At 34.9% G+C, this 27895-nt stretch overlaps 1 protein-coding gene across 4 annotated transcripts; it reads right to left on the bottom strand.

The window, feature by feature from the left end:
* LOC129260290 (glycerol-3-phosphate dehydrogenase, mitochondrial-like) lies at positions 1-27895 on the bottom strand. Of its 4 annotated transcripts, none has more exons than XM_054898306.2 (18): positions 27549-27895; positions 22805-22936; positions 21732-21903; positions 20832-20956; positions 20034-20131; positions 19256-19419; positions 18285-18446; positions 17551-17695; positions 16662-16855; positions 15880-16014; positions 15146-15324; positions 14356-14487; positions 13717-13875; positions 12694-12879; positions 11964-12062; positions 10608-10707; positions 5161-5191; positions 1-2958 (listed from the first exon to the last, which is right to left on the bottom strand). In XM_054898306.2, exons 2-17 carry the CDS (start codon positions 22916-22918, stop codon positions 5178-5180), a joined length of 2178 nt encoding a protein of 725 aa, XP_054754281.2. In that variant the 5' UTR covers positions 22919-22936; positions 27549-27895; the 3' UTR covers positions 1-2958; positions 5161-5177. The 4 variants fall into 4 exon arrangements, 3 of the variants coding, with proteins under 3 accessions (XP_054754281.2, XP_054754275.2, XP_054754293.2); XM_054898300.2 differs by having other exon boundaries at positions 5161-5194; XM_054898318.2 differs by lacking the exon at positions 5161-5191.

Below are 27895 nucleotides of genomic sequence, written 5' to 3' on the forward strand. Positions count from 1 at the left end.
TTTAGTAAATACTTTGTTTTATTAAGATAATATCTTTATATTACACTTTTGACCATATACTATTTGTCATATAGTTTAAAAACAATATATTCTACTTTCTACAGCATTATTAGTGTACTGCCCCTTTAAGCTTTCATGTTTCTCATAATTCAAATGTCTTTGAAATCCCCATTGAAATAAATATCATGACTTAGTTTCAAAATAATTACACAACATTAGTAAAATTTCAGAAAATAATACCAATATCACAATAAGAGTATCTGCATGTTTAAAATTATCTCATGGGTAACTAATTCCTCCCCTTATAAGATAAAAGACAATAAAGCAAAATCAAATACAGAATTGAAAATTAAAACTAGATGTAACAGTGTAATCAGTTTTGAGTAAAATTGTGCTTTAGTTTTCCAGTATCCACTGTATATTGAAATAAACTCACCTAATAATCAAACATAAATTACAAAATAATGTTTTTTTTTTATAAAAAGGTTTTAAATATCAACATATCTATGAATGTAATTTCAACGATAAAATTTTACACTGAGATACCCTGTTAAGATCCGAATTACTCACATAGTTAGAATAATGACATCACTACTAAGCATAAATTGATCTCACAATTAGCTTTCATAACACCCTTGCAGCAGATAACTAACTTCCTTCTTGTACTGCACTACAATCATACATGTATGATAGACAATCTCTCGATATCAAACCAAATTGATCAACTCATTAATCTCAATTCCCATAGGATTAAGTACATTCATTTCATTGGCAGATCTAGACTGCGCCTTATGGATGCACGTCTGTATATATATTTTGAGAATCGCCAATTTTGCATCATTGTATACATATACATCGACACTGTGCAGCACTCAACATAGTTGAGGTGAATAGGTACCCGGCAGGGTTATTTCCTTGAATGCACGAGCACTGAAAGGCAGCTCGCTCCTGCATTCAAGGAATTAATCCTGCAGGGTACCCATTCACCTCACCTGGGTTGAGAGCTGCAGGATTAATTCTTTGAATGCACAAGCGCTGAAAGGCAGCTAGAGCTAAAGCCGGGGTAATAAAAATAACAATGCGCCTCGGAATAGATAGTTTCTAGATAGATGGCGCTATACAAATGCCTATCGTTATTATTACATAGCTAAATCTATGAAAGTAGTCATCAGCACCCCCTTTGTTTTTATTTTTTCTTTGTGCCCCCTCTCATTTCTAATCATGGATCTGTCACTGCATTTAGTAAACTTTGCCCAAGTGAAAACTAACGTTTACACAGAGTTCATTGTTCCAGTCAGATTATTCAATTACCTTGTGGGTGTTTTATAAAGCTGTTCACAAGTTAAGAGTGACTTTCAGAACGTGAATGTGAACCTCTCATACACGCTAAATAATCACCAATGAACATTTAATGGCGAATATTAATTACAAGGATCACCAATCACTCTTAAATTACAGACAGCGTTATGAAACAGCCCCCTGAATTAACAATGGTAGGTTTGAACCCAGTGTTCTGAAACCCTCTCTACGTAGATTTCACGTATTATCTACGATTAGTTCAGTGCATATATTTGAAGAAAAATAACAGTCTATTAACAACTACATATGGGCAATTCCATAGGTTGGTGGACATGAGCTCAATGTGTCTTTGTACATATAGCCCATCTGAACCGTAACGTGAGTAACCACTTTATCTGAACCCCTAGTAAAAACCATGTGTTCTTTATTTTTTAAGTATATACAAATTTGTCTCCCTAATATACTTCTTTGAAATGGATATAATCAACTTTCATAAAAGCCTTGCATGAGGACACTTCACTTATGTCCACTTTTCATTTTATGCATGTCCAAATCATGTAACATGAGTAACCGACACATTTCAAAGATTTGCCAGGAGCATAATGAAATTTCCCAAGTTTTGTTTTTATACAAAGGATAGTCAGACTGCGTACTCTGTTGTGATAAAGAGATGTTTAGTTCCTATCAATAATAATGGAGTTACAGCTCCAAGTATGAGTCAAGGTGTCTCCAAATGTAACGTGAGTAACCGTGGAATAGCCCATATACTTTTGTAACAGCATGCTAAAGTCATGCTTTGTTCTGAGTAATAGAGAGGAAGACAGGAAGAAAGAGGGGGGGGGGGGATAGCGATGGAAGAAAGAGAAAGGGAGGAAGACAGTTGGGGGATATGTGGAGGGAGGATAAAGAAAAATGAATGAGGGGAAGGGGAAAGATATGTTTCTGATGATGAATTATTTGCAAGAAGAGCATTTAATGGATAGATGATGAAAAGTTACCTATCCTGCAGAAAGAAATGGGAAATGTAAAATAGATGAATGGATACAGATACGCATAGATGAGGGACATATTCAGCAAATAGCAGTCCAATAATGCACAAATCCATCATTGAAACTTTCTATTTGATATTTCAGTCACTCTGGAGGCACCCCCCCCCCCCCATGAAGTGGCCAAACTTTACAACTAGAGAGCAGTGATACCTGACTTCCATCTCTACTCTTGCTCGATTTCTTGTTCTCTCCTCCAAACTCTCTCCCAGGCCATCTGCTAATGGATATGTGTGAGGGTGTGTGTGTGTTTGGGGGGGGGGGGTGGAGATGGGAGATGGAGGCTCAAATTATCACTTTCATGTTGCTTTCACTGGTTGACCAACGAAACAATTCTTTTGCAGGATGACTATCTGCCGTAGGACTACTCGCACAAGTTAGAACACATAAGTGTACAGAAACAAACCCAGATTTTAATGAATATAGTTAGTGCACCGGCCCACTATGCATTCCATTTGACAGTTTTTCTACAGGAATTCAATATCGAGCATGATCGACCTTCATATTTCGTAACCATACAGGTATCTGCAAATTTCCCATGATGCAATGCTGCCTGTGATCATTATACCGATAACGCAGGATCTAGCCTCTATGCTACAATGTCATGGTCCTCCTGTTATATCAAGAAATAGTTTGGGAAATAGGAGGGGAAAAAGATAAATTGACATAAGAATGGTTTTGAGCTTATTAGGAGGTATTGAGATAAATACTAGAGTGTTTCATGAAGTATCTTGTCAGTAACTTTATTCTCTCTGAGCCAATCATATGCAAGGATTTTAGTAGCTTATAACACTAGTCATTTACCATTTATTTCATGAATGCTCCCCAGTGCTTAAAGGGATGGTCCAGGCGGGAAATATTTATATCTCAATAAATAGAGTAAAATTCACAGAGCAAAATGCTGAAAATTTAATCAAAATCGGATAACAAAGTTATTGAATTTTAAAGATTTGCATTATTCCGGTGAATCAGTTCTAGGCATGTCATATGAATATTCATTAGGTGGGCTGACGTCATATCCCCACTTGTTATTTTGTATTTTATTATACGAAATTAGGTTTATTCAAAAAATTTCTACCAAGAACTAAAACAATTGGATTGACAACTGATTAAGTGCATTAGTTATTTATTGCCACAACTTACTTCATCATAATGGGGACACATCATTTACACATGTATGAAACATGATTTCATGTAATAACATAAGAAAAAGGAAAGTGGAGATGTGACATCATCAGCCCACCTAATGAATATTCATGACAATGTGCATATAACCTTTTTCACAAAATATTGATTTAAAATTCAATAACTTCTTTATTTATTATCTGATTTTGATGAAATTTTCAGCATTTTGCTCTGTAAATTTTACTGTATTTATTTAGATATAAATATTTTCAGCCCGGACCATCCCTTTAAGGAATCATCTCCTTGTCCAAAATGAAAATAACTATCAACAAGTTCATAGTGCAATTAAGCTGTTAGAAAAAACATGATTTAAAAAAAATCCTAACTTGACAGATCATCATTAATTGTCATGTGGTGATATGATGATGTGCCTATTATCATGAACATATTTGTATCTTTAAAAAAATGTTAATTGCACAATTCAGCCAGTGGCTGCGAGATACAATTTGAAATAAACCACGAATAATAATAAAGCCATGAAAAAATATCCTAAAAATCTCTATTTTACACCTTTCTACATGTTTTATAATTTTTTTTCAGTTGGTTTCAAAGCTTTTGAGTAAATGAATAGATCTTACATGTATCTTCACTTTGATTTTTTTTTGCTCACAATATCACCCACATACGTGTATACTACCAGACATTTATCATACTGATATTCCAACAATAAATGGCCACCTTTGATTAGATTAGAAAAACAGAATTAAATATTGGAAGAGATGATTATGCACAAAAGTAGAATAACTTGAAATCAGTGAGAAAATGCCAATTTACAGTGAGTGTATAGAGTAAATTAGTGGTGAGCCTGAAAATAAAGATTTATGTAGTAAAGAGAAAAGATTTCATGACCACATTTACAAAGAAATAGCTGTAAGGGATTATGTATTGGATATATAGAAGAGCAAACAAAGACCAGAGAAATTATGACATCTTTTCAAGTTTAGTGATGAAGCATCCATTTCATTAGCATTATCCCATAACCCTAAAGGCAAGGTTAAGGCTTTACTTGCAGCCTGTAAACGTAAGCAAATTAAACTTGAAGCTTTTCACTGCTTTGTGAAATGTAGCATTTGGAAGCAGTATTTACCTTTATTTTATGTTTGTAGCTACTAAATCAAGGAATTTCAATTCTTAAAAAAAGTAGGAGACAAGAATGGTAAGGTGTGACTCATACAATATCACATTTTGTAATTTTTTGATTGCATCGAAATTTGTACATATTTTGTTCAATTGAAGGTATGTTTTATGTATTCAGTTGTTTCTGTATTTGATAGTATGAGCTCTGTGAATCTTGCATGTATTACATGATGGTTCTAGTCAACTTTGGTATGTTAAAGAGAAATAGTTAATATCACTTTCAGCTACATGTATATGAATACACAGTATTACTATCCATTCTCACCTATCATCAACCACTCTCATCCCGCTACATATATTGAAACAAAATAAGAAATTTGTTAATCATCATAAAGGCCACAAAAGATAATCTTGACTTACGCACAAAACCCGATTATGATCTTTTATCTATGACTGATACACTTATGTGAGATTTCAAAAATGTGTGTTTGTTATGTTGAATATATATATATATATATATATCTTCCTTTCCGAACATCCCAATAATGTCTACCTCATGTGGGAACCTTGCTATGTCTCGTCTTCTGCTGGAAATATTCATGTAAGAGAAAAAAATCAAAAGCGTTTTGAGTACAGCAATCATTGTGTGATAGTATGACCAGATTGGAGGCAAGATGGATGGTAACTCAACAGCACGCAACCATAAATCACTCAATGCATGTATCGTGTGGAATATACCATATTCATGAAATTGTAGTCAAAAGGCGCTTGCACACCAAGTACTGGCCAGGAAACCAAATCAAATTGCTTGCAGAATGGTTCCAGTAGGTCTGGAATCGATTGGTGTCAACAGACTCTTCAGAGTATTGTACACAAAAATTCTTTAAAAAAAAAAAAGATTCACACCACCAGACTGAGAGCTGAACAATATTTGGTGTACAGGCGACTTTAAAAGGGACGGGTGGGCCGCAGACTTGATATTGGGGGGGGGGGGGGGAGAAATTAAAATTGATCTAACACGCTTTTCTATTGTCCTTTTCCAATATTATACACCTTTTCCCTTATACCTCGGTCACATTTACTCTACGGCGGCCGTATGGTGAGTCGAAAACAGCTGTTTTAACACTTTTCATACCAACTATACATAGGTGGTTCGAATAAAAATGAATAAAACGGCTGTTTTCGACTCCCCGTAGAGCAAATGTGACCGAGGTATTAGGGACAAGGATGCCCCTATATGTCAGTGCTCCTCAACCTATTTATCACTAACAGCGAGGCAATGAATTAATTCAAGTCAGGTTTTATGAATATGAGCTATGATTTCAAATAAAATCTATAATAAGCCTAGTCATCACCAGCAAGTTGACAACTAGCCTTATAAGCTCCATGAATATGGGCACACATTTTTAATTCATCGCTCACATCCACAAAATCCTTGAAAAAAAAAAAATCAAAGCCATTTTCTCCATTCTCATATGATCTAATGCAATGAGCATGAAAATGAAAAGTTAATTTTAAATAACACTTGAAATCCCAAGCAATACTAGGTTCTTCACAATATATTCAATTCAATATGAATATCATTTTATATACTCTCAAAAGAGAGAGCTGAGGCAAAAAAGCATGGCATAATAATAACATCACACATAGAAAAAACAACATTCCTTTATTTTCTTCAATAGAAATATATAAAAGAGTTACATCTAAGATTCACATCACTACCCATCACATGAGTATATTTGAAAAAGACAATAAGTTTGTAAAAGATCAAACTTAAGATATAAATATTTCAAGAATTATTATAAATAAACCACATCCAGAATATGAATCAATGTTTCATAGATACTGGTTCATGACTTTAAAAAAAATCAACATAGCTAATCTGCGGTGAACACTCATCAATGAAATCAAAGCAATTAAGAAATTTTTCATATCAGCCGCTCCACCATTACACAGGAAATAAATGCAGATTGAAATGACCTGCCTTTCAAGTGCATCAGGATTTGCAGGCAACCTAACAGGAATTTTACAACTAAATGAACCAAGCAATAATTAAATTTCATATTAGTGACGTCGGATTATGTAAACCTTAATATGCACCAAATTAGCATTTATTGAATTAGTGTATTACTAATATACATGTATTAGACAGATAAACCTGATATGGTACTTAACATGAATAACAAAAAGGCTATCTTCATATATAACGAAAGACAACATAAATATTTCTACTGCAGCTAGCTAAATATACGTATTGTTTTTTAACATTTCAGCATCATATGAAAACAAAAAAAAGCTATTCCAAGAACTTAAATAAATCAGCAAAAGATAAAAAGTAACCTAAATTTAAGAAAGTGTTCTCAGGCTTCTGATTTATAACATTTCAAGGTGGATTTTTTATTCAGATTAGTCTATATTCTCTTTGTTTTCAATCACTGGATTCATGAGGCAGCTTCAAATGTTAAATTATTATTCATTCCCAAATTTCATGACTTGTGTTATGTACCATAACTTTTCCTTACAAATTTCACCAAATCTGGTTGGACAAAACTTGTAATGGACAAAAATATAATCTCAAATTCTTTTGAAACTAATTATACACACTGAATCCTGTCCCATGCTAAAAATACAAAATGTCAAACAAGCAATTTGTTACAAACCTGTGATATAGATGTATATGTATCTTAAAATTGTCAATCACATGGATAAAGTGCAGTCGCATGCATGCGAATGTATATATATGCATTTCCCTGAATCAATGATTGACTTTGTACGATTTGGTATCACTCTTTTTTTCCTAGACTATATTACATCAATCTTCAACACAATAAAAAAGCAAGTGGAATTAGAGCGGGGTTCTCTGACACCCGCTCCAATCTCTGAAAATGGAATTTCATTTCCCTGACTAAAATTGAGGTTGATTTTTCAATGGAATCTACTGCAAATGGATAGTCTACAGAATTACATAACTACAAATATATGCTTTACTTTAACAACTACCCCTTATATACTGTAGGTGTAACCGATTACTTATTTGGTAACATAAATCTCAAGGCGGACCCAAGGTTAGTAAAGTCGACATATTTTTCAACCCTTGCTTGACGTGCATTTGAATAAGAAACCGTTCATATGACTGAGCCTTGTATTGACTGCTGGAATTTTACATAACATTCCATCACCATGATGAAACTGTACAATTATAAATGTCCAGCTTTCATAACACACTCGAATGCAGATTTAATATTAGTATCATTATAACTACCAGACAATTTCTATAGTCCTGCACAAAACCAGAAGTGTAGCATTCACTCATCAATTCATTCAACACAAATTTATAATCTTAAAATTAATACGACACATATACCCTGTATACTTTAAAAGGAAGATTAAAACAAATAATTCAATGAACTGAAAAATAGAATGATTAATGGAAGAATACACACAATTATATAATAAAATATTCCCCCTTTTTTGCTGATAAAAGAAAGGTTCTAACACATATATTTCAATCTTCAAGTGATTACTGATAAATCTACTCTCACTCATGGCACGCGCAGGTCTACTTTTGCAGGAACAGATTATATCAAGAGATTTAATGTGGAATAAACATGGGCTACAATCGTGAAGATTAAAGTAGCAATTTCCTCCAAATTCTTCCATGCGCTTTGTATTTTTTAAAGAAAAGGTGCTACAGAAATTTTATTACTATTATACACTTTTTTTACATAACATTGACAATGAGCAAACATTCTGAATTTCATAAAATTGATATCAGGGGCCCGTAGCAGGAAGAAATGCATTCAAACAAAACATGAATTGCTAGTTGCGATCAATCACAAGTATGTATTTAGAACTTGCTTTGTTTTCAGAATTGCAATTTAAAGCAGCTCTTTAAGCAACCCCCTTCAATTACTTGACCCTTAGTAACTACATTTGTATGCTGGGGGAGGGGCACAGGCATTTGAATTTTTTAAATTTATTGTGTGACCTTTATTTTTTTCTTTTGAATCTTACTCATCTTTGGAGACCAACAATCATAAAATACTGGGTATCATTTATTTCACATGAATATTGCTCAAACTAGATCAAAGATAAAATCAAATGAAAGAATTTCAATATTATGTTTTCAGCCTCAAGTCATATTTGTATGACAACGTTTTGCTTCTTCTTGAATAAATTTAGACTTTCATCGACTGCAACATGTAAGCAACAAATGAATATACAAGAGCCCCACCCCATCCTCATAAGGTTCAAACTTCTTTTCATATTTCTATTGAAGTATTACACAAAAAATATTCATTCTTTCTATCTAGATTTAAAATAAGGCGGGGCATCAACAAAAGGCAAAGGAATTTAGCGTCACAACAGTCATGTTTAAAAATAATAATCAAAATATGTATTTTGGCAAAGATACAAAAGATAAAATGTATGTGTCACACTTGACAAGCACATAAACACTAGCTTTAACAGTGCTTTATAACAGTATATGAAAGCATGCCATAAGAAATATTATAATCTTCAATGCGATTCAAAATTTCAAATATAATTTTTTCCACTGTAGAATATCTAAAATATTTCTGTAATTGCATCCATAGTTACCTATATTAGGTAGAAGCTTAACTTACTGTACCATCCACCCTCTGTGCGAATAGACAAGTTTTGAAAGTTAACCCTAATTCTCCCGGGGGGGGGGGGGGGGCCATTATGGCCCCCCCCTCGACAATTTTCGCGATATATTTGCTGCGCAAAATTTTTTGACCTCGCCGCTCACTGACTTTTTACTTTCAAGTCTCGCGCAAATTTTGAGACCAAATTTGTGACGCCCAGGTACGCGGTTACGACATTACGCAACATTATGTAAGTGCATGTCAGACCCAAAATTGCTCATAAACGTGATTTCATGTACAAATCCAATGCAAATTGTGTATTTGGCCAAAATTCATAAATGTATCATTATTTCTACTTTTACTGATTAAACTGAATCAATTTTGCCTTGTTTATGATCAGAATTAAGTCTGGAACGATTTCCATCGAAAAAACAATAAAAAACAAAAAGTAAAAAAACAGGGAAATACATAAGAAATTTAAAAAACAATAAAATACATAAGAAATCGGTCTTGGTACCATAATTTTTTTCATTCACAATTGTTAGGAACGCTGTAAAGAATATTTTTACAAAAAAATAGCATTCTAGGAGCTTTATTTAGTGAATCAGAGCAAAAAGTATGATTTCATGAATAAATTAGCATAATTAATTCATATAAAATAAAAATATATGAATTCAGTGAAATTTACCTATTACGTCATTCTCTACCATCATGCAAATTTTCGGTGTGATCGCGCAATCCACGGCTGAGATCTTAAGGGGGGGCCATAATGGCCCCCCCCCCCCCCCCGGGAATGACAAGAATCAAAATACCCCGGGAGATTGAGGGTTAAAGGACCGATCAAAATAAATGACCCACAAAACATATAACTAGTTATCAAGACAGCATATTTTGCATATATCCAATACATCACAAGTAACTTGTGTATCACGATCCATACATCTTAAATTATTATAAATAGGCCTACTGTATATAAAAAAACATATTTCAAATATAGTGGTTGTAGACAAAATCAATGTTATATTTTGCTGATCCACATACCTGACAAGATAAGGTTAAAGACTAAAAGAAATAGGGAAAGAGAGAGAGGAGACAGTGAGAGAGAGAGAGAGAGAGAGAAAGAGGGGGGGGGGGGAGTAAAAGATGAGGAAGGTATAACATTAGTCACATAAATACCATCATCATATATTTGTATAAATATTGTAAGTAATACCTCTACCTCACATAGATTATCTCTGCCACAGCTCTATTTATCATCTATAAAAATGTATTAATCTATGAAATTAAATAAATGTAGGTGTTACACATCAGTCAATAAACAGCAAACATGGCATGAGATAATGAACCATGCACCACCCTGTGTAGGAATCACAGCATTGTATTTATACTCCACCTCCACTCCTGTAGGTCGGTATCAGTTTACGCTCCCACTTGTTGAGCGCCAGCTCCAGGCGAATGTTGGCCATTGCGCCAGTCTTTATTGCACTCATGAGCTAAAGAAAAGAAAAAAAAAGATTCTATGAATTAGCCTTAAAATGCATTCAATTATTAACTTTATGCTAAATTCTTGTCAGAAAATTTAAGTAATATTTTTTGTCAAAGGTTATTAGTGCTGTGGTCGATAGGCCTCATATCGACATTGAGGTCGACATTCGAAGGATTTTCAATGATTCCGACATGTCGACATGCATGCACCCACATCGACATGTAAACAAAAAAATAAAAAGGGGTCTATCCTAAACCTCACGAGTGTAAAGCTTACCTGAAAAGTTCAACATTAATTGGCGCGATTAAAAGCTTTATTCAGCTTAGCAGCGCATTAAAATAAGTGCGAGCTCGCCGAGCTGCGCGGCAGCAGAAATACGTCAGTGAGGGGCCAGCTTGCCCTAGTCGAACCCCCCTGATCCCGACGATCGCTCTAGACCTAGCTCTATGCATGCACGCGCACGTACCCATCCACGGAATTTTTTATTGTCAATCTGAGGAGCTTGCGTTTGCAGCACATGTGTACCAGCGTATAATACGCAGTGATCACTGTTGTAATTAGTGATTCTCAAATTGGCTCCGAGTGTTATTGCGCAATGCTTTCGAGACCGGATTGTGGTACAAAAACTTGATTCTCCAGAAAAAATGTGGATTAAATCAGTGATTTTGGAAGTGAATTCACTCTAGCTTAGTGAAAATATGTTTTCTCGAACTGAGCCTGTATTATATAGATCTAGATCTAGTGTGAGGATATCACTCGTGTCAAGGTGAACACATTTGATTGAGAGTGTTATGTGCCGCAATCGAATGATTTTTTTTATGTTAGGGAGCATAGGCTGAATTACGGTCCCTTTTTCATGTCGACATTGTCGATGTCGGGATTAATTTTTAAGCGTCATGTCGACATGGATTTTTGTTCCCGACAACAGCACTAAAGGTTATAGACCCCATCAGAGTCATGCATTTCTGCTTTTATAGTTACAGAGCTACATGTAAATTGTTCTTATAATTGATAAACTCAAATCATCATCAATTTAATTTTGGAATTTAACCATAAAGCAGAATTATGGCATGATTTTAGTGGCCATGATATCATCCCCTCTTCCCGAAGTTCCTCCAGTTAGAATTTATCTTTCTCTGAACAACTTATTGTTCATGTACCTATGTGCTTCGGTGCTTGTCTTTCACAGCACTTCTACAAATTCACCATCATTATCATTTTTCTGCTCTTGTGATAGAGTGTTTCATATCTAACGCTACGTACCTGTAGAAACTCGGTGAGTTCCACCCTGCCGTTCTTATTGCAATCCACTTCATTCATCATACTGCGTAGTTGATCTTCAGTCAAATCATCTCCAACACTCTGTCATAATACAGCAAAGGAACCATCAATGAATAAAGAAATGTACATAAACACCAAGTGACAGAATAATCAACCTTTTGTATATTTCATCCCAGGGGAGTGTTTCATCAACATTTATGTCTGACAAGTTCTCAGATCTAACAACTTTCCTTGATTTTGATTGGCTGAGAAACCCTGTAACTATAGTAACTGTCGGATAAAACATATCTTGTCAGATAAAAAGCCGACAAGTCATTTCATGAAACGCTCCCCAGGTTTACTAAAAAAACAAACCCAACTTTACCACCATTTTGTCCATTGAGTAATGGGTCCTTTTATCCGACTGACCGTATGCTGATCCCTATATACCCTCTTCAAACTCTGTTTGGTGGGGGTATTAATATAACAGATAACAGCTAAAACAATTTGGGTGTAGTACTATACATGCTTATCTGTGTGCAGAACATGTGACTTCCAAAAGAATTGAGTCAATTAGTATTCACTTTGGTGATTCCATTTACGTACAGCAAACACCAATTCTTTGTTGCTTTATAAACAGCCTTTTTCAATCTACACCAAAAAATGATCAGTATATGGGCTCAGTTGAAAAGCTAATTGTACTTGTAATTGCACATGAAAGATGACCAGTTACCTTTAAGAATTGTCTCATGTCATTAGGAGTAATGTATCCTTTCTTCTCTTTGTCCAACATCTGGAAACGCTTGGTGTATTTCTCCTTCTCTCCCTCTGTGAAGTTGATAGGTACAGTCATGAGCTCAGCTCGGCAATTGTATCCCATCTCCTCATTCAGAAATTTCCGTCCATTGGCAAGCTCCAGCTGTAGAACATAAAACAAAGGAAAACATTGTAGCATCTTACTTAATCTTAATACTGAAAGGCTTCAAGCATTTTACAAAGGGTTAAGTGTCATGGTGTAGCAGTTCTGACTCTCGCCTTGATATCAAAGGGTCATGACCATTGACTGGGTAATAATAATTACAATGTAAGGTGGTTAGAAACACAAAGTATTAAATGCTATATAAATATAACAATTATTATTATCTATTATTATCAAGCCTGATTTGTTTATGTGCCAACGCACACAAGAATATTGATTGGTATCCTGAAGAGTATGTCTATTGAGCATAATCTGACTAAAGTGGTGATTGGTTTTACACCAAACACCTGTAGGTAAAAAAAAAGTGTAATTTCAAGAAAGTTGTGTGTTCGAATCCCACCACTGTCTGGCGTCCTTTTGCAAGGCGTTAATCCACACTTTGCCACTCTCGACCCAGGTGCTAAATGGGTACCCGGATGTGAAAGTCATTGTAGCTTGTCCAGTACTGTGTGCGCCTCACAAGCGACTGACTGGAATATTCCCCAGGGAGTGGAGGATGTGCACACATAGTGTGCGGGAATGACTGAGGTAATGATACATCTGTAGAGCGCTTAGACACATCGTTCTGATATATCAAGCACTATATAAAAGTGGATAATTATTATTATTATTAAATCTGTGAAGCACCACTAGGTGCAAAAGACACACCCAACACTAAGCAGCATTTCTAGCATTCAGGCAACCCTCCCCCCAAAAAATAGACACCCCCCAAATTATAAAAAGTCAACCATTGGGTTCTCCTTTTCAGGAGGATATCCAAAGCAACTGTTAGCTTACCTCTTGTCTAGTCTTATTCCAGCCGAGTTGTTTGGCCATGATCTCTACGATCCTTGGTAGGGCTTCTTCAGCTGCTTGAACATTGAGAAAGGCAAGACGGGTTCTCCTAGCCAACACATCCACTGCTGTACAGGCATATTCCTTCACTGCATATACCACCTGCAGTAGATATGTTTGGTTTAATAGTGATACTGTGTCATTTAATACGGCATTACTATAATCCTAAACATATATATGTACTTCTACCTGTATCGGGATAACTAAATTCTATTGAAATAATAACAATTAAAAGCATTCCTAAGGAGACCCCCAAATAGTTTCTGTCTTTAACTTGTCCTTATCTGGATTGATAAAACTATTATTTATAACACCATGCAAAACACTTGGTGTAATAGCTCAGTCACTAGAGCGGTGGATTCGCAAACCAGTAACCTAGGTTCAATTTCCCACTTGGTGTGCTAGTTAATTTTTGTATGGCAGTTACAAGTCCCCAGAGAGGACCTTAAGCCAACGGTCCTCTGGTTGCTTTCTTACAAGCATTCATGCTTTCTTAGCAATCAGGTAAAACATCACCATATAACCATTTACAAAATAGTTCCATTATTGAATGGAGGAGTGGCTTTTATGGTAAAGCCTTACCTCTGCTTCAATGTAAGGGAAATCTTCGACCAGCCTCCTTCCTACAACGGGCCATCTCTTGCCCGTCAAGCTAGCCATTCGGGCTACCTCTACAGCCTTGTCTCCATAGGTATTAGACAAATGCTGGGCAACCTGTCAAAGAGATTATAATGCATGTGTTTCATTGAATTATTAGCCAGAGTAACTTTTGCTCACCTCGGTTTCGTTTCTTCTATAGTTTATGAATCATCATGATATACACAGAATTCTTTGAGATATATTGACTATGTATTATTACTTTGATCATATTTTGTGAGCAGAAAAAAAAGAATAAAATTTGACTTCTAAATCTTACTATATGGGGAAGATTAACTCATAAATGTGTAATACAACTCTATTAAATACAAATATCAACAGATTAATGATAAGAAAATTAACATTCAAATATTAAAAATTATTTTCGGAACAGTATTCTTCAGGTCTACCTTATCTGCATTGTGTACCCAACAAATCTTATCAACTAACTTTATCATTTGTTATAAATATATTATATAACATGATTCAATTAGATATAACATGATAATAAAAATGCTTTAGCTACCACCTGTCCAAAAAGATCATATCTGTTGTTTCCCCTATTATTGGATCATGTACAACAGAACCTGGTCACAAAGACCACTTGGTCAGAAAGACCGAATTCTCCCACATTCCTTGAATGCTTTTTGTGCACTGGTTTTATTTTAAACATACACAGTTCTTGCAAAGTGAACATCACAAATGATATAAATGCCTAAATGGGCACCTGTCTCACCTCATTTTCAAGACCAAAATCTTGAATGAGTCTGATGAACATGGTGGGTGTCCAGCCGTGGGCGCCCTCTAACAGTAAACCATCGGTCAGTGAATTATGCCTTGGTTCTAGACCACATGCCTCCACTGCAGCATCAACAGCATCCACTGCCATGCTACGGTATGTCGTCCATTTACCACCTGAATAAATAGAATGGGAATATGAAGTATTGTCTTGTTGATAGCATCCACTGCTGCACTTGCACATTTTGTGCCTTTGGAGTGTGTTAAACATTTCACATTAGAGGAAGTAAACTTTGTGACAAAAACAGGATTAGGGATCTCACCAGAAAATATAAGCAAAATCTTTCTTGCAGGAACCCTCCAAGCATCTTTACATTAGTATATGCAGGCTATTACATTCATGTGGGATAGCTCCATTAATAAATGGATACAATAAATGTAAAATACCAGTTTGTATAACATACAACACAACTAATGTAGGTTACCTACTTCTGTAAGACACGGTGGGCATTTCATAAAGTTGTTTGTAAGTTACAAGTGACTTTACAAACAACTGGTGATACTGTCTTAGGAGATAACTCCACACCAAATAAAATTTGGGTGCACATAATTTACATCAAGAAAGGATCACCAGGCGTTCATAGAGTCACATGTCACTTACAGACAGCTTTATGAAACACCCACATGCGGTTCTGGAAGCTAAGAGAACATTGCAAAACGTCTCTTTCTTACCTGCAATTGTGATGAGTTTGTTATGAGAGACATCGATGACATGATTCCTTGAGATAGATTCGGTGTTCTTAGAGTTGGGGTCTGTCACTAAAGGTCTGATCCCACTCCATGCTGCCATCACATCTCCTCTTCTTACTGCAGAAATCAAAGATAAATGAATGTAGTTGCAGTAAACACTGATTCAGGGTTCCTAGCTTTTCAAGAAACAAAATTCCCTGATTTTTCCCTTATGAAGTTTAAAAATTCCCTGATAATTATTCAAACCTATTCCCAGTCTCGCATGTTTTTTAAGTTGTTGCAGTGAATAACATGTACAGTATTTTCAGTATAAAAACAATAATGTAAAACTAATTAGTACCGCCATAACCAGTCATTCAATAGATTTTGTTTTGATATGCAGCAAAATATAACAAAGTCTGACTGACTACCATGCTTTTGACTTTTCCCTGATATTTCCATCATTTGAGGCATTTTCCCCTGATTTGAGGTATTAAAAAAAATCAAATTCCCTGATTTTTCTCTGACTGGAAAAAAGTAATATAATTTTCACAGAATTCCCTGATGGGCTTAAAACCCTGCTAATTTCATGACAAAGTCTGTAAATCCAAGGTTGATAATCAATATATCTTTGTAGATCTAGATCTGGTACAGTTACATAAACTGAACTTTGTGAAATCAAGAAATGTAAGCTGACAAAGAATCACACTTCCCACACAGATAAGCACATATTGGGCAGTGTCTTGATATTGCTTGGAATGGTCCAATGGCAATATTAATCTCACCTGTGACATCTTTACTGAGGTAGTCTTTGATTTCTTTCAAGATGAATTGGATATCTGCTTCTGACGGTGAGGGATTATGGGTCACTTCACAAGGTCTATCTGTTGTCCCGGCAAGGGTAAATTTCTCCCAGGGAAGAAAGAAAATAACACGACCATCGCTGGTAGAGGGGTCCAACAAACCCATGGCTTCAGGACTAAACAAAGCAACAAGAACATACAACCATCAGAGAAGATCAATGAATATTCAAACCTCAATGAGACAGATTAACCCTAATAAGACCCATGGCTTGAGGACTAGTAAAAAGAATCAAGAAAATCCAACAACCAGAGAACAGCAATAAATGTTAAAATGACAATTAGATTAAGAGATGTTTGATAAAACAAGAACAAATTTGTGCATGTCTCTATATACATCAGACAAGAGAAATTGGACTCATGGAGGGCAAATGTTGCTTTAAAAACTTATCAATTGACTCATGATGGGGGAAAAAATGTTGCTAAAGGGAAATTTTCAATGAGTTCATGGAGGGTAATTGTTGCTAAAAGGAACTTGTCAATGGATCTTTTGAGTTCGTCTAACTCATTTGATTGATAACAGCAACAATATCAGCAAAATAAAAATATTGAAATGCAATGATGCATTCTACAAGCAACTGTCATATTCAGCATTTTTTTTTTTTTTTTTGGGGGGGGGGGGGTAAACTTGAGTCACATATGATAAATAAAATAAGTCAAAAACATACTTCAAATATGAACAAGTGTAATGATCATAAAGCATAGCAATAATATTTAAAAAAATAATAATTACTGATTAAAGCACATTATTTCCAATTAAGATTTGATTATAAATTTTGGTTTGATTTTAGTTTATATTATTGCAATACCCTACCTGTAATAATCTGGTAGTACTATATGAACTCCTGAGCTTGGCTGACAAATCTTCTTGCTTTCTGGAACTGCCATTTGTCTAATGCTGTCTGTAAATGGTCCAGTAGCATTGACCACACACTTGGCCAGGACACTGTATTCTTTACCTATAAAACAACCAGCAAGATATAAACCAATTCAATTTAAACTCATGACTTTATAATTACAATTGTAATCATTTGAATAAATCAACAAGCATAATCAACAAAAATCCAGAGTTCTTAGAAAAGCTAGAATAATGAGTGCCTTATTTATGATAAACTATAGACCTGATGCCATTATCATTGTATGATTTGTAGAGGAAATGAATTAAGGCTCACAAAAGATGTATTGCCAAGCACTGTGTAGTTATTGATCATGTAATTCTTTAAATCAGGCCAGATTTTTTTAAACAGAAAGTTCTGCCTCATTGAAAACATAGTACACTTGAAAACATAAACAATAACGCTGCATTTGAAAAGACCAACATTAACACTGTACATTGAAAAAAATCAACAATAAACTGCACTTGAAATCACCAACATTAACACTACACTTAAAAGCACCAACATTGATACTGCACTTGAAATCGCCAACATTAACACTGCACTTGAAAACTTCAACAAATGACACTGCACTTGAAAACATCAACATTAACACTGCACTTGAAAGCACTTCAGTGTCTACTAGAATGACACAACCGAGTCTATCCCTCACCTGAGATTCTATCCCTTAGTCTTGCCCCTCTAACCTCCTCCTCGCCTACATCATTCTCAAACTTGATCAGATCAAGGACCTCTGTATGGTTAGCCAATGTGGCCCCCATCCTGGCTGCTGTTAGTGCTAAAGCTATATTCATTCTAGAATCATTGTGTTGACCTGAAATGATCAATAATAAACAATGATACATTACATCATCATACTGTCAAATAAAAATATCCATACGATCAAAATTATGTATTCATACTTTTGAAGATGCATTGAGATTTTAAAAGGATTAGTCCTCCATAACTTGTTAAAGCCCATCTTCTTTAAGGACTCTTTTATGTCTCTTTTACTGAAATCCTAATCCTAATGTAATGACATTAGTTGTGTACATGTATGTAACTAATGTCTGTTATATTGACAATCTGCTTATCCTGTTACTAATGTTTTTAAAAATACCATGTACAAATGTTTGTGAACGAAAGAAAATGTATTATAAACTATGAATATGAACTCAGACCTTACTAATGGCCAGGTGCCTTTAAAATGAAACAGGTTGAAGATAATGTAAAATTAAAAAATAAATAAATGCACCTATCAGACTCAGGGTAGGAATAACTAAAGAGTATTTCGAATTCTGATACCACAAGTTCTTTCTAATATAACTTGTCACCACTATACATCAAACCATGCAGTAATATAAATGGTTTCCTCTACAAAAATGACAGAAAAACATCTTCAGATGGGATTAATACCTTATTAAAACGTAAATATACCTATATATAAAATCTATGCTTCAAAGATGTGAATGTTATATTTTCACGGCTATGCCTTCGTAGGCAATCTTGTATTTCAGAAAGATTTTAAAAAGTAATACTATCATCCTTTATGCTTCAAATCGCAAGAAGAAATGCTTTTACAATATCTCTGAAAAAAAGGAAGAAAATTAAAAAGTATAAAATTATTCTAAAATTGACTCTCACCATCATAATAGACAATAGCACCGACTAATTTGTTTCGTTTCAGCATGGGAAACCTCTCTAATGCTCTTTCCTTGGAGAGGAAGTAGCTAGCCCTCAAGTTTTGTCTTCCAGCTACCAGATCATATGCTTTGATACCAGCCCAGTAGTACGGCAGCTGCCATAGTCTGTGTGAAAGTAACAGTCACGCAAAATAAACAGCATACTAAAAAATTACACATGCCTGAATGAAAATAATTCAAAAATTGCTAGTAGTTCTTATGATTCTTCTTACAAGATATATACAAGCACAATTTAAATTGAACTTACATTCTAGTCATTTACTGATATTTCATACAGTTGATAACATCAAACAAATGTAAATTCATGAGATAGTACATGTATGTACATTATTTCAGAAAATTTCATAGTCGTTGAATGATTTAAGAAAAACTTCAACGAACATCTAAAGCCAACAAGGCCATGGATGCCCGATTGATAAGCCTCAAAGCCCCTTCATTGGGCTTAGATATTTGTGGGGCACTTTTTATTGACTTTTTTGTTATTTAGCTAAAATATAGAAATGTGCCCTATAGGAAAGTAGCCTTGCATAAAAAATTGAAATTATAGGCCTAGAGGGATAGTTTGTATTGCAAAATCACTGAATCCTATTAAAAATAAAATGAAGTATTTTTTAACCAAAGATAGGCAAAGAGATCGTCTACACTACTTCATGCCATTGCCTTGTTTTTGGAAATACATAACTCAACTGTTTTTTTTTTTTTTACAAAATGACACTTACTTGTAAACAGGCAGCATAATTGGGAGAGGATAAGATAGATGTGGGGCAATTTCCAGTAGGTTTGCTCTCTCATGTAAGGCCTCCTTCACTAATTTGTACTGTGAAATGATCACAATAGGAATTAATCAATATTAATTAATAGGGGAAAATAACAGGTTCCTAATATAATTCTTTAAGAAAGGGTGCTGGTTTGAAAATAAAAAAAAACTTTACAAGCCACCCCCCCCTCCAAAAAGGTTTTTGCTCCAAAATAAAGGTTATTTTGGTCAAATTTCTACATAACCTGATTTCCAGGGGTGCTGCCTATGGTGTATAACATACACAGCACCCCCTCCCGAAAATCTTGGGGGGGGGGTGCTTCATCAGTACACCATCCCTAGCACCCATCATCCCGGGGCCATGGAAAATGAGGAATAATAATGAAGAATAAATCATTCTTATAAAGATAAATACTTAAAGGTTGATCTTCTACTAAGTATCCTTTTAACCGATTTGTGACTGAATTCTCTACTTACTGTAAGCTTTCTACCGGAACCACCCAGTTCCATGACTAGCTATAAAGCACTGTGTTTGTCCGTTTTACATGATGCTCTTCATTGGTGTATATATTTTATTGATTTTCTTTACGTTGCATTATTTTTTAAAGATGTTATATACACTTACACACTGTAAAATGGAATTAAAATTTGAATTTCATTAAAAAAAGTTATAGGAAATTGCATACCAATTACCTATTGAAAAACTGCACAGATATTGAAGTTAGTAGTGCCTTTTCAAGAAGGTAACCAGTAGACTTACCTGGTCATAATCTAGACCAAGGATAGCTTTCTGAAGATAGCGTACACCTCCATGGATCAGCTTGGTGCTTCGACTGCTTGTACCACTAGAAAAATCATACTTCTCTACCAGTGCCGTCTTCAGACCTGCATTGGATAAATTTAAATCAGAAAAAGTATTAACCTGTAGCCTACTAAATTCTGTAATTACCATAGGCTGTGTACAGGTGCAGCATGGTTACAGTAGGCAATGGGTTAAGAACTATGAACAGAGGTAAATTTAATTTCGGTGTTGGTGTTAATTCCCAATGTTGATGTTGGTGTCTAGAAAGACTTGGGCTGCTAATCTGAGCTCCTACTGACAGTGGGGGGGGGGGGGGGGAGAGGGGGGTGACAAATGATCATGACATACAAATTAATTTTCCAAGAGATGAGATGATATATATGCTTAAATTACTTCATTTTTCTGATACTTTTTATTCATTCATTTCATTTTGACAGGGAACGAAATCTGAAAAAAATAATCCAATAATAACCCCTTGTACAAAAGTCCATGAGGAAACATCAGTCAGACATCGTTTGTCTAAAATCATTTTCAAAATGAGTAAAACTAATTAAAATACATGTACTAAGAATTGTATTTCAACTCACTTATCTGGAAAAATAAGAATTAATGCATGATCATTGAATGCTATGCTTTAATAATCACAGTAAGGTCTGCCAAAATACTCATAATCATAATATTCTGGGCATGACTACCAGTAATCAAAATTTTTAACTTAGTAGATGCAAAACAAAAGCTATAGATACTTTTCTCTTCATATGAAATGCTATAATACACAGTTCATTAGATTTAGGATAGCCAGCTTGGGATTTCTTTATTTCAAGTAATTCCAGAATACACTGTATGAACAATACTAACCTCTGCTAACTGCGTCAAGTGCAACCCCACAACCGGTCGCTCCACCCCCTATCACCAAAACATCATACTCATGAGTGTGTTGAAGGGATTGGATTTGCTGATCTCTGGTTGGTAGAGAGGAGATATAATGCACATTTCGGAGCTCAGCTGCCACAACCTGAGCTTGTCGACTCTGGAAATCACCACAAAACATTTTTTTTTTAATCAAGGGATATCGAAAACTATTTCACATTAAACATAGTTTGAAGTTCTAAAGTGATTTAAAATACTAAGTAAAATGTAAATTGATTTATTGTCCATATCATTACTAACACATGGGTGGATACATCATAATGGCTTATTATTATGATTAATCGTTCAAGGAAGAATTAGAGTTTACAAGGATTTGCCTAGCAAATTAATCAAGCCAGCTTGAAAATTCATGAGGTTCCATTCTCAATTTTTTTTTAATTTCCAAGGGTACCCTTAAAAATGAATTGGTTGGAAAGGTGACCTGTATTTTTCAAACAAAACTCCCAAGGCAATTACTCAAGTACCCTTGAAAATGACTTCAGTCTTGCCCCATCATTTCATTTTTGTAAATAATGGTAACACACATCAGCCATTTCATTACCAAATGTAAAATCAATCAACAGTTCTGTGAATTCTCTGAATTGTATTGACATACAAAGAAGCAAATCAAACAACAAATGACTTGAAAAAGTAGAAATTTCAAGATAGGACAAAACCCTGTAAAAAATACCAAATAATTATACAAAAAGGTGGGGGAGGAAGAATGAAGAAAAAATGAGAAATGGACACTATAGTACTCAGAATAATTAGAAGTTAAATCAATAATGACTGAAACAATAGGAATGCTCGATCTAGTTAAAATATACCTTAAAATGAATAGATTATTCTAGATTTATATGTAACCATGCCTTAATTGAGCTGACTACTAGATCGTGAAAATTTACTTTAAACGACAATATGACAAACATGTGCAACTGGGGAGGTGGTGCCTTTGTTTTCTTTTTTTTTTAAACAGATAATGCTGTTCATCATCATCCAGATATACAATACCCTTGCCTTACCTGAGCTAATTTCTTTTCATTGTTCTTCGATACAATATATCCGGCTGTAAGCGCTCCAGCTCCAAGGAGAGCACCCCCAACAAGTGCCTTCCGCAGACGGTGTGTTAACACCATCTTTTCAGGCCAAAATCACTGCAATATTTAAACAAAAGCAAAAAAAAAAGGAGCTAATGATCTTGATAACATAGAATTCAGTATGTTTGTCATTATGTGGTAAGTAAAGTATTGCAGACTTGACACTTTAAGTTGACAGACATGATCATTACAACTTCAGTGCAAATCCAACATATGACCTCAAGGGCCTTGAGTTTTTTTTTCTCCAAGATTCACAATAAAGAAATCAAGACCTATAGATCGCGTATTAAGATTGATCCAAGTTTGTTTCTTCTGTTAATACTACATAGTATTGCAACAATGAGGAGTGAAAACACTCAAGTTGTGCCTTGACTGAAAGCTCAACTACATATGTAACATGCCTTTTTGCCCTCAAATCATTTCAATAAGAACACTGTAAAGTGGAAAATCCTACTTGTCAAAGCAATATTTGTTCTGATTAACTTACATTTTCCCCACATTTTTAAAGAGAGTGAGCGGTATGGAGACTATAAAAGGAGTTTAAACTTCCAACCGAGGGACTTTGGATTTTATTGAGCAACAGCATTGCTACGGTACATTAAAAAGGCTATAGGATGGGAGGTCCGATGTCCAGACACTTGTAAGCAGATAAAAACAACATTTTCTCAAAATTTGTGCATTAAGTAGCAAAAATAATGGTTAATATTTGTGCTTTTTAATACAGTCTGATATAAACTTATAAAAACTTGATCAACAAGCAAAAAATAGAAGAAAAAAAGTATTAGCAGATAAGGGGGATAATCAATATTAAAGGGATGCTCCGTGCTGAAAATATTTATATCTAAATAAATATAGTAAAATTCACAGAGCAAATTGCTGAAAATTTCATCAAAATCGGTTAACAAATAACGAAGTTAATGAATTCTAAAGTTTAGCAATAGGGGAGAGTGGGGTAAATAAGGCCATGGAGTACATACATGTATGGCCACCTGTTAGTTTTTAGCTCACTGTTAAAACTTTAAAATGCAGTGTAGACATCTCAACACTTGATTATATAATAATGTATACAGTATGTGTCCACAAATAATATAACTTTGACAGTACATGTAGGAAACACAATCCAAGAATCTTTTTTATCCCACAATATTGGATAGGATTTATAAATCAATCCTAAAATGGGGGTGTTTTGGTAAATAACGAAATGTTAATATGATTGTTACAGTACTAGTAAATGTTCAGTGATTGTATCCAACCAACTGAATTATTCTGAATTCGAATACAGCAACATAAAATAGGTTTCAATCAGGCAGCCTCATTTGCCCCATATCAGTGGTGCAAATAAGGCCACCTGACAAAAAATATTCATGACTCACTAATATGCAAATTAGGCTCATTAGTTCTAACACTTCTAATGGATAATGTCGGTCTACTCTAGATCTAGTAATAGACATCTAATCATGTTTATACTGCTTTACATTAAGATATAATTGGAATTATGAATAAAAGGTAGCCTCATTCACCCCACTGTCCCCTATATTGCAAAAACAGATACATGCAAGTCATCATGGATATTCTTTAGATGGGCTGATGTCACATCCCCACTCTCCTTTTTATTATATATGTTATTACATGAAATTACTTTTTTTTCTTCATTTTTTCATACATATGTGAATAATATGTCTCCCTGGTAATGAAATTAGTTGCAGCAATGAATTATCTAATGCACTTAATCAATTGTAATTCCAATATGTTTGGTTCTTGAGGGAAAAAAATGAATAAACCTAATTTCATATAATAAAATACAAAAGAACAAGTGGAGATACAACATCATCTGTTTGCTCATTTAATATTTGATTTGATTTATTTTTTGTTCTGCATTCATAATTTCATTACGTAAAAAACATAATAGATCGGTAATTGATTTTGGGATGAATCATAAAGAAAAAATACATAATAAAAAAGTCATACTAAGCAAATATGATCTATTACCAACAAAGAAAATTTAACATTTACAGTTTGCAGGAGGATTGTCATTATAAGCAGATTGCTTGATATCATGAAGACATGCCTAGAACTGTTTCACCATAAATATGAAAATCTTTAAAATGCCATAACTTCTTTATTCATTGTCCAATTTTGATCAAATTTTCAGTGTATTGTTCGTCTGATTTTTCTTAATGTGTTAAAAAAAAATCAAATTATTTTCAGTCTAGAGTACCCCTTTAAATCTCTGACTTGAGACATTGCAGGAGAGTTCTCTTTTTCACTTGCTGAGCTTCCTTATTCAACTTGCCATCAACCTTGATTTTGGGCAACAGAAGGAGGACAGACAAGATAAGACAAGCTGAAAATTAAATTGCTGTCTTGTCCGGACACACAATAACTGGGTATACAAATTTTGTGTTGAAAATATTTTGAATTATATTTTGAATATATTTCAATATCCTCAGAGCGCTCTTTCTAAAGCCTTAGGAAAGAGTGCTGTGAAGTAAAGCTAGGCCAGGGCTGAGGCATGTCACCAAGCTGAATAATGTCAGAAAATGTTTCTTTCCGGATTCTGGAATCTACAGTTAGTACTAACTGAATGTACAGTCTTAATAATAATAATTAGTAAGTTCTTGTATAGCGCATAACAGTTAACAATATGAATAACGTCTATGCGCTTCCAAAGGACTTGGATATTATTACCCCAGTTCAGGCAGCTCAAACAGCCTTCAAGCGCTCTGAGTATTTCAAGGAATAAATTCCTGTCAGGTACCCATTCACCTCACCTGGGTTGAGTGCAGCACAGTGCTTCCACTTGCAAGGAAATTTCCTTGTTTTAGGGAATTTTAAGGATCTTTTGAGTTTTGACTCCACAAGGATTTTTAAAAGGAATTTTGACAATTCAAGGAATTACAAGGAAAAATGAAAAAAGTCAAGGAATATTTAAGGAAATCCAAGGAAATCTGAGAATTCAAGGAAATTGATTGAATTTCGAAGAAAATAAAGAAAAAAATAATGATGAATCTTAAAAATGTTTCATTTCTCACACAATAAACGACTGGATGTCAGACTACTAAATCCACATTCATTTAAATTTTCTTATATGCTGAGACATGTATTTTATGTGCGCACAGTGGCTATAGCTCTGGACTAAGCCATTGTGAGTTGTGTGCATTGAATTGCTGCCTGTATTCAATGCACACAACTCACAATAGCTTAGTCTATAGTGGCGTAACTACGGGGGGCAAAAAAATATGGAGGAAAATCATTTGGTTAATGAAATACGTATAATGGTCTTAGTGAATTACTACAAACAAGCCTTAGAATGCCCCTCTTCAGGTCTGAATTTCAAAAATGTTCAGCTCGCGCTTCGCTTGCAATACTTGAGTAGTCAGATAGGCCTAAGTATCATGTTCATGATTACAATGACTGCAAAAGGTGTTTCATGGGTTAGGTGTAATTCTAACAAAATCAGCAAGTGCTTGTATGGTGCTCGCATTAGATGACTATGGTGAGATATATATGCTCTTTATGAATTCCCGTAAACAGTACATGTCCCTGTTTCGTGTCAATATACAAAAAAATTCAGCTCGCGCTTTGCGCTCTCATTGTTTGTTTTGTGAGAGAGATACGTATCATGATTACAAAACTTTGCTCATATACTTTCTTAGGTCTGAATATAAAAAAAATTCCAGCTCGCGCTTCGCGCTCGCATTATTTGATAAGTCAGATACATAACCGTTTAATGACACCGTCCTTAAAATATCTCTATAGTATTAGGTTATACGTGGCAATTGAGCGCGCTTCGCGCGCCCACTAAGTGACTCAACATTTTTGCTGGTGCCCCCCCCCAATGCCATGACTCACAGCGCGCCACTGATTACCATACGGTGCATAAAGACGTCTCTGTTCTGTTTCTTTACTTTCTTCTCTGTACCTGATCATACCGTACAGCAATTATTAAAGGCTTAGTATTTGATCTGTTGATACATGTATGCAACATTCTACATGATCAGTGAAACAACTAGGCTTGTAACTCAAAAATTTAGACAGGTTTTCTCCAGACTCTAATTCAAGGAATTTTGTCCAAATTTAAGGAAATTTTGGAGCTCAAATAATGAATTCCAGTTTTAAGTTGTGGAAGCACTGGTCATGGATAAAATTCTTTACCATTCCCTGTTTAGGAAAAAAAACTTGGACGAAACTAAACTGAAGCTCTTGTCTAATTTTCACCCTCAATGGCATTTGCACTGTTTCACCCTGGCATTAGTACCAGTAGCCGGGCCGGGTTCAGGATGTTGAGCCTGAGCTGCTGCGCTAAGCCGGAGGCCAGCTGGCAATCGCAAAGTCAAAGCCCCAGCCATGGACACACCCCGCGTCCCAAAATAAATGATGCGAGATGCTAGATGCGAGGTACGGCAGCATAGCCACAGGCACCATGCCCATGCCGAAGACACGGCGGACATGTTCATTTTTGGCCGGCGATTGATCCCGGCCCAGTCTAACTCTAAAAACCCGCAATACATGCTATTCATTCATTTGAGTGAGAAATTGTTTTACTATATTCCCAGGTATTTATAAACATTTTAACACCAACAAAACACTATTTTGACACAACTTTTGCTTCCAATAGAATGTCAACTGATTCCAAACTGTCTCAATTTAGTGATTTTTTTTAACTTACCGATACTGTCGCAGAATTCGAATTCAGCTGCTCAGCTCGCTCACGTTAACGTCAAAATTACCAGGGCAGGGTCGATCGTGAATAGAAAAAAATAACAATCACGTCATTCTAGCCAAAATCTTGCTCACACAATTCTTTACAAAATAAAAGTACGTAGTCTGAGAGGTGATGTTGGTCAAGTTTTTGTCTAAATGCCAATGATTTTCCAATTTACGTTAGGCCAAGGTTAGATGTCATTAATTAATCTCGATCTCGAAGACAGATTCCATTGCGAGGAGTTATAATAAGAGATGAATACATTAAGAGTGTTAACACACTGACTATATGGTGTAGTATAATTCTCGTTT

This window comes from Lytechinus pictus, chromosome 1 (assembly GCF_037042905.1).
Source record: "Lytechinus pictus isolate F3 Inbred chromosome 1, Lp3.0, whole genome shotgun sequence".
Classification (NCBI taxonomy): domain Eukaryota; kingdom Metazoa; phylum Echinodermata; class Echinoidea; order Temnopleuroida; family Toxopneustidae; genus Lytechinus; species Lytechinus pictus.

Excerpts from the sequence above, each read along its gene's own strand:
- LOC129260290 (XM_054898300.2), bottom strand. The coding sequence starts at position 22,918 with ATGGTGTTAACACACCGTCTGCGGAAGGCACTTGTTGGGGGTGCTCTC. Across the intron at positions 18,447-19,255 it reads TGCTATTGTCTATTATGATG|GTCAACACAATGATTCTAGA; the intron begins GTGAGAGTCAAT and ends TGATCATTTCAG. Across the intron at positions 10,708-11,963 it reads AACTCACCGAGTTTCTACAG|CTCATGAGTGCAATAAAGAC; the intron begins GTACGTAGCGTT and ends TCTTTTCTTTAG.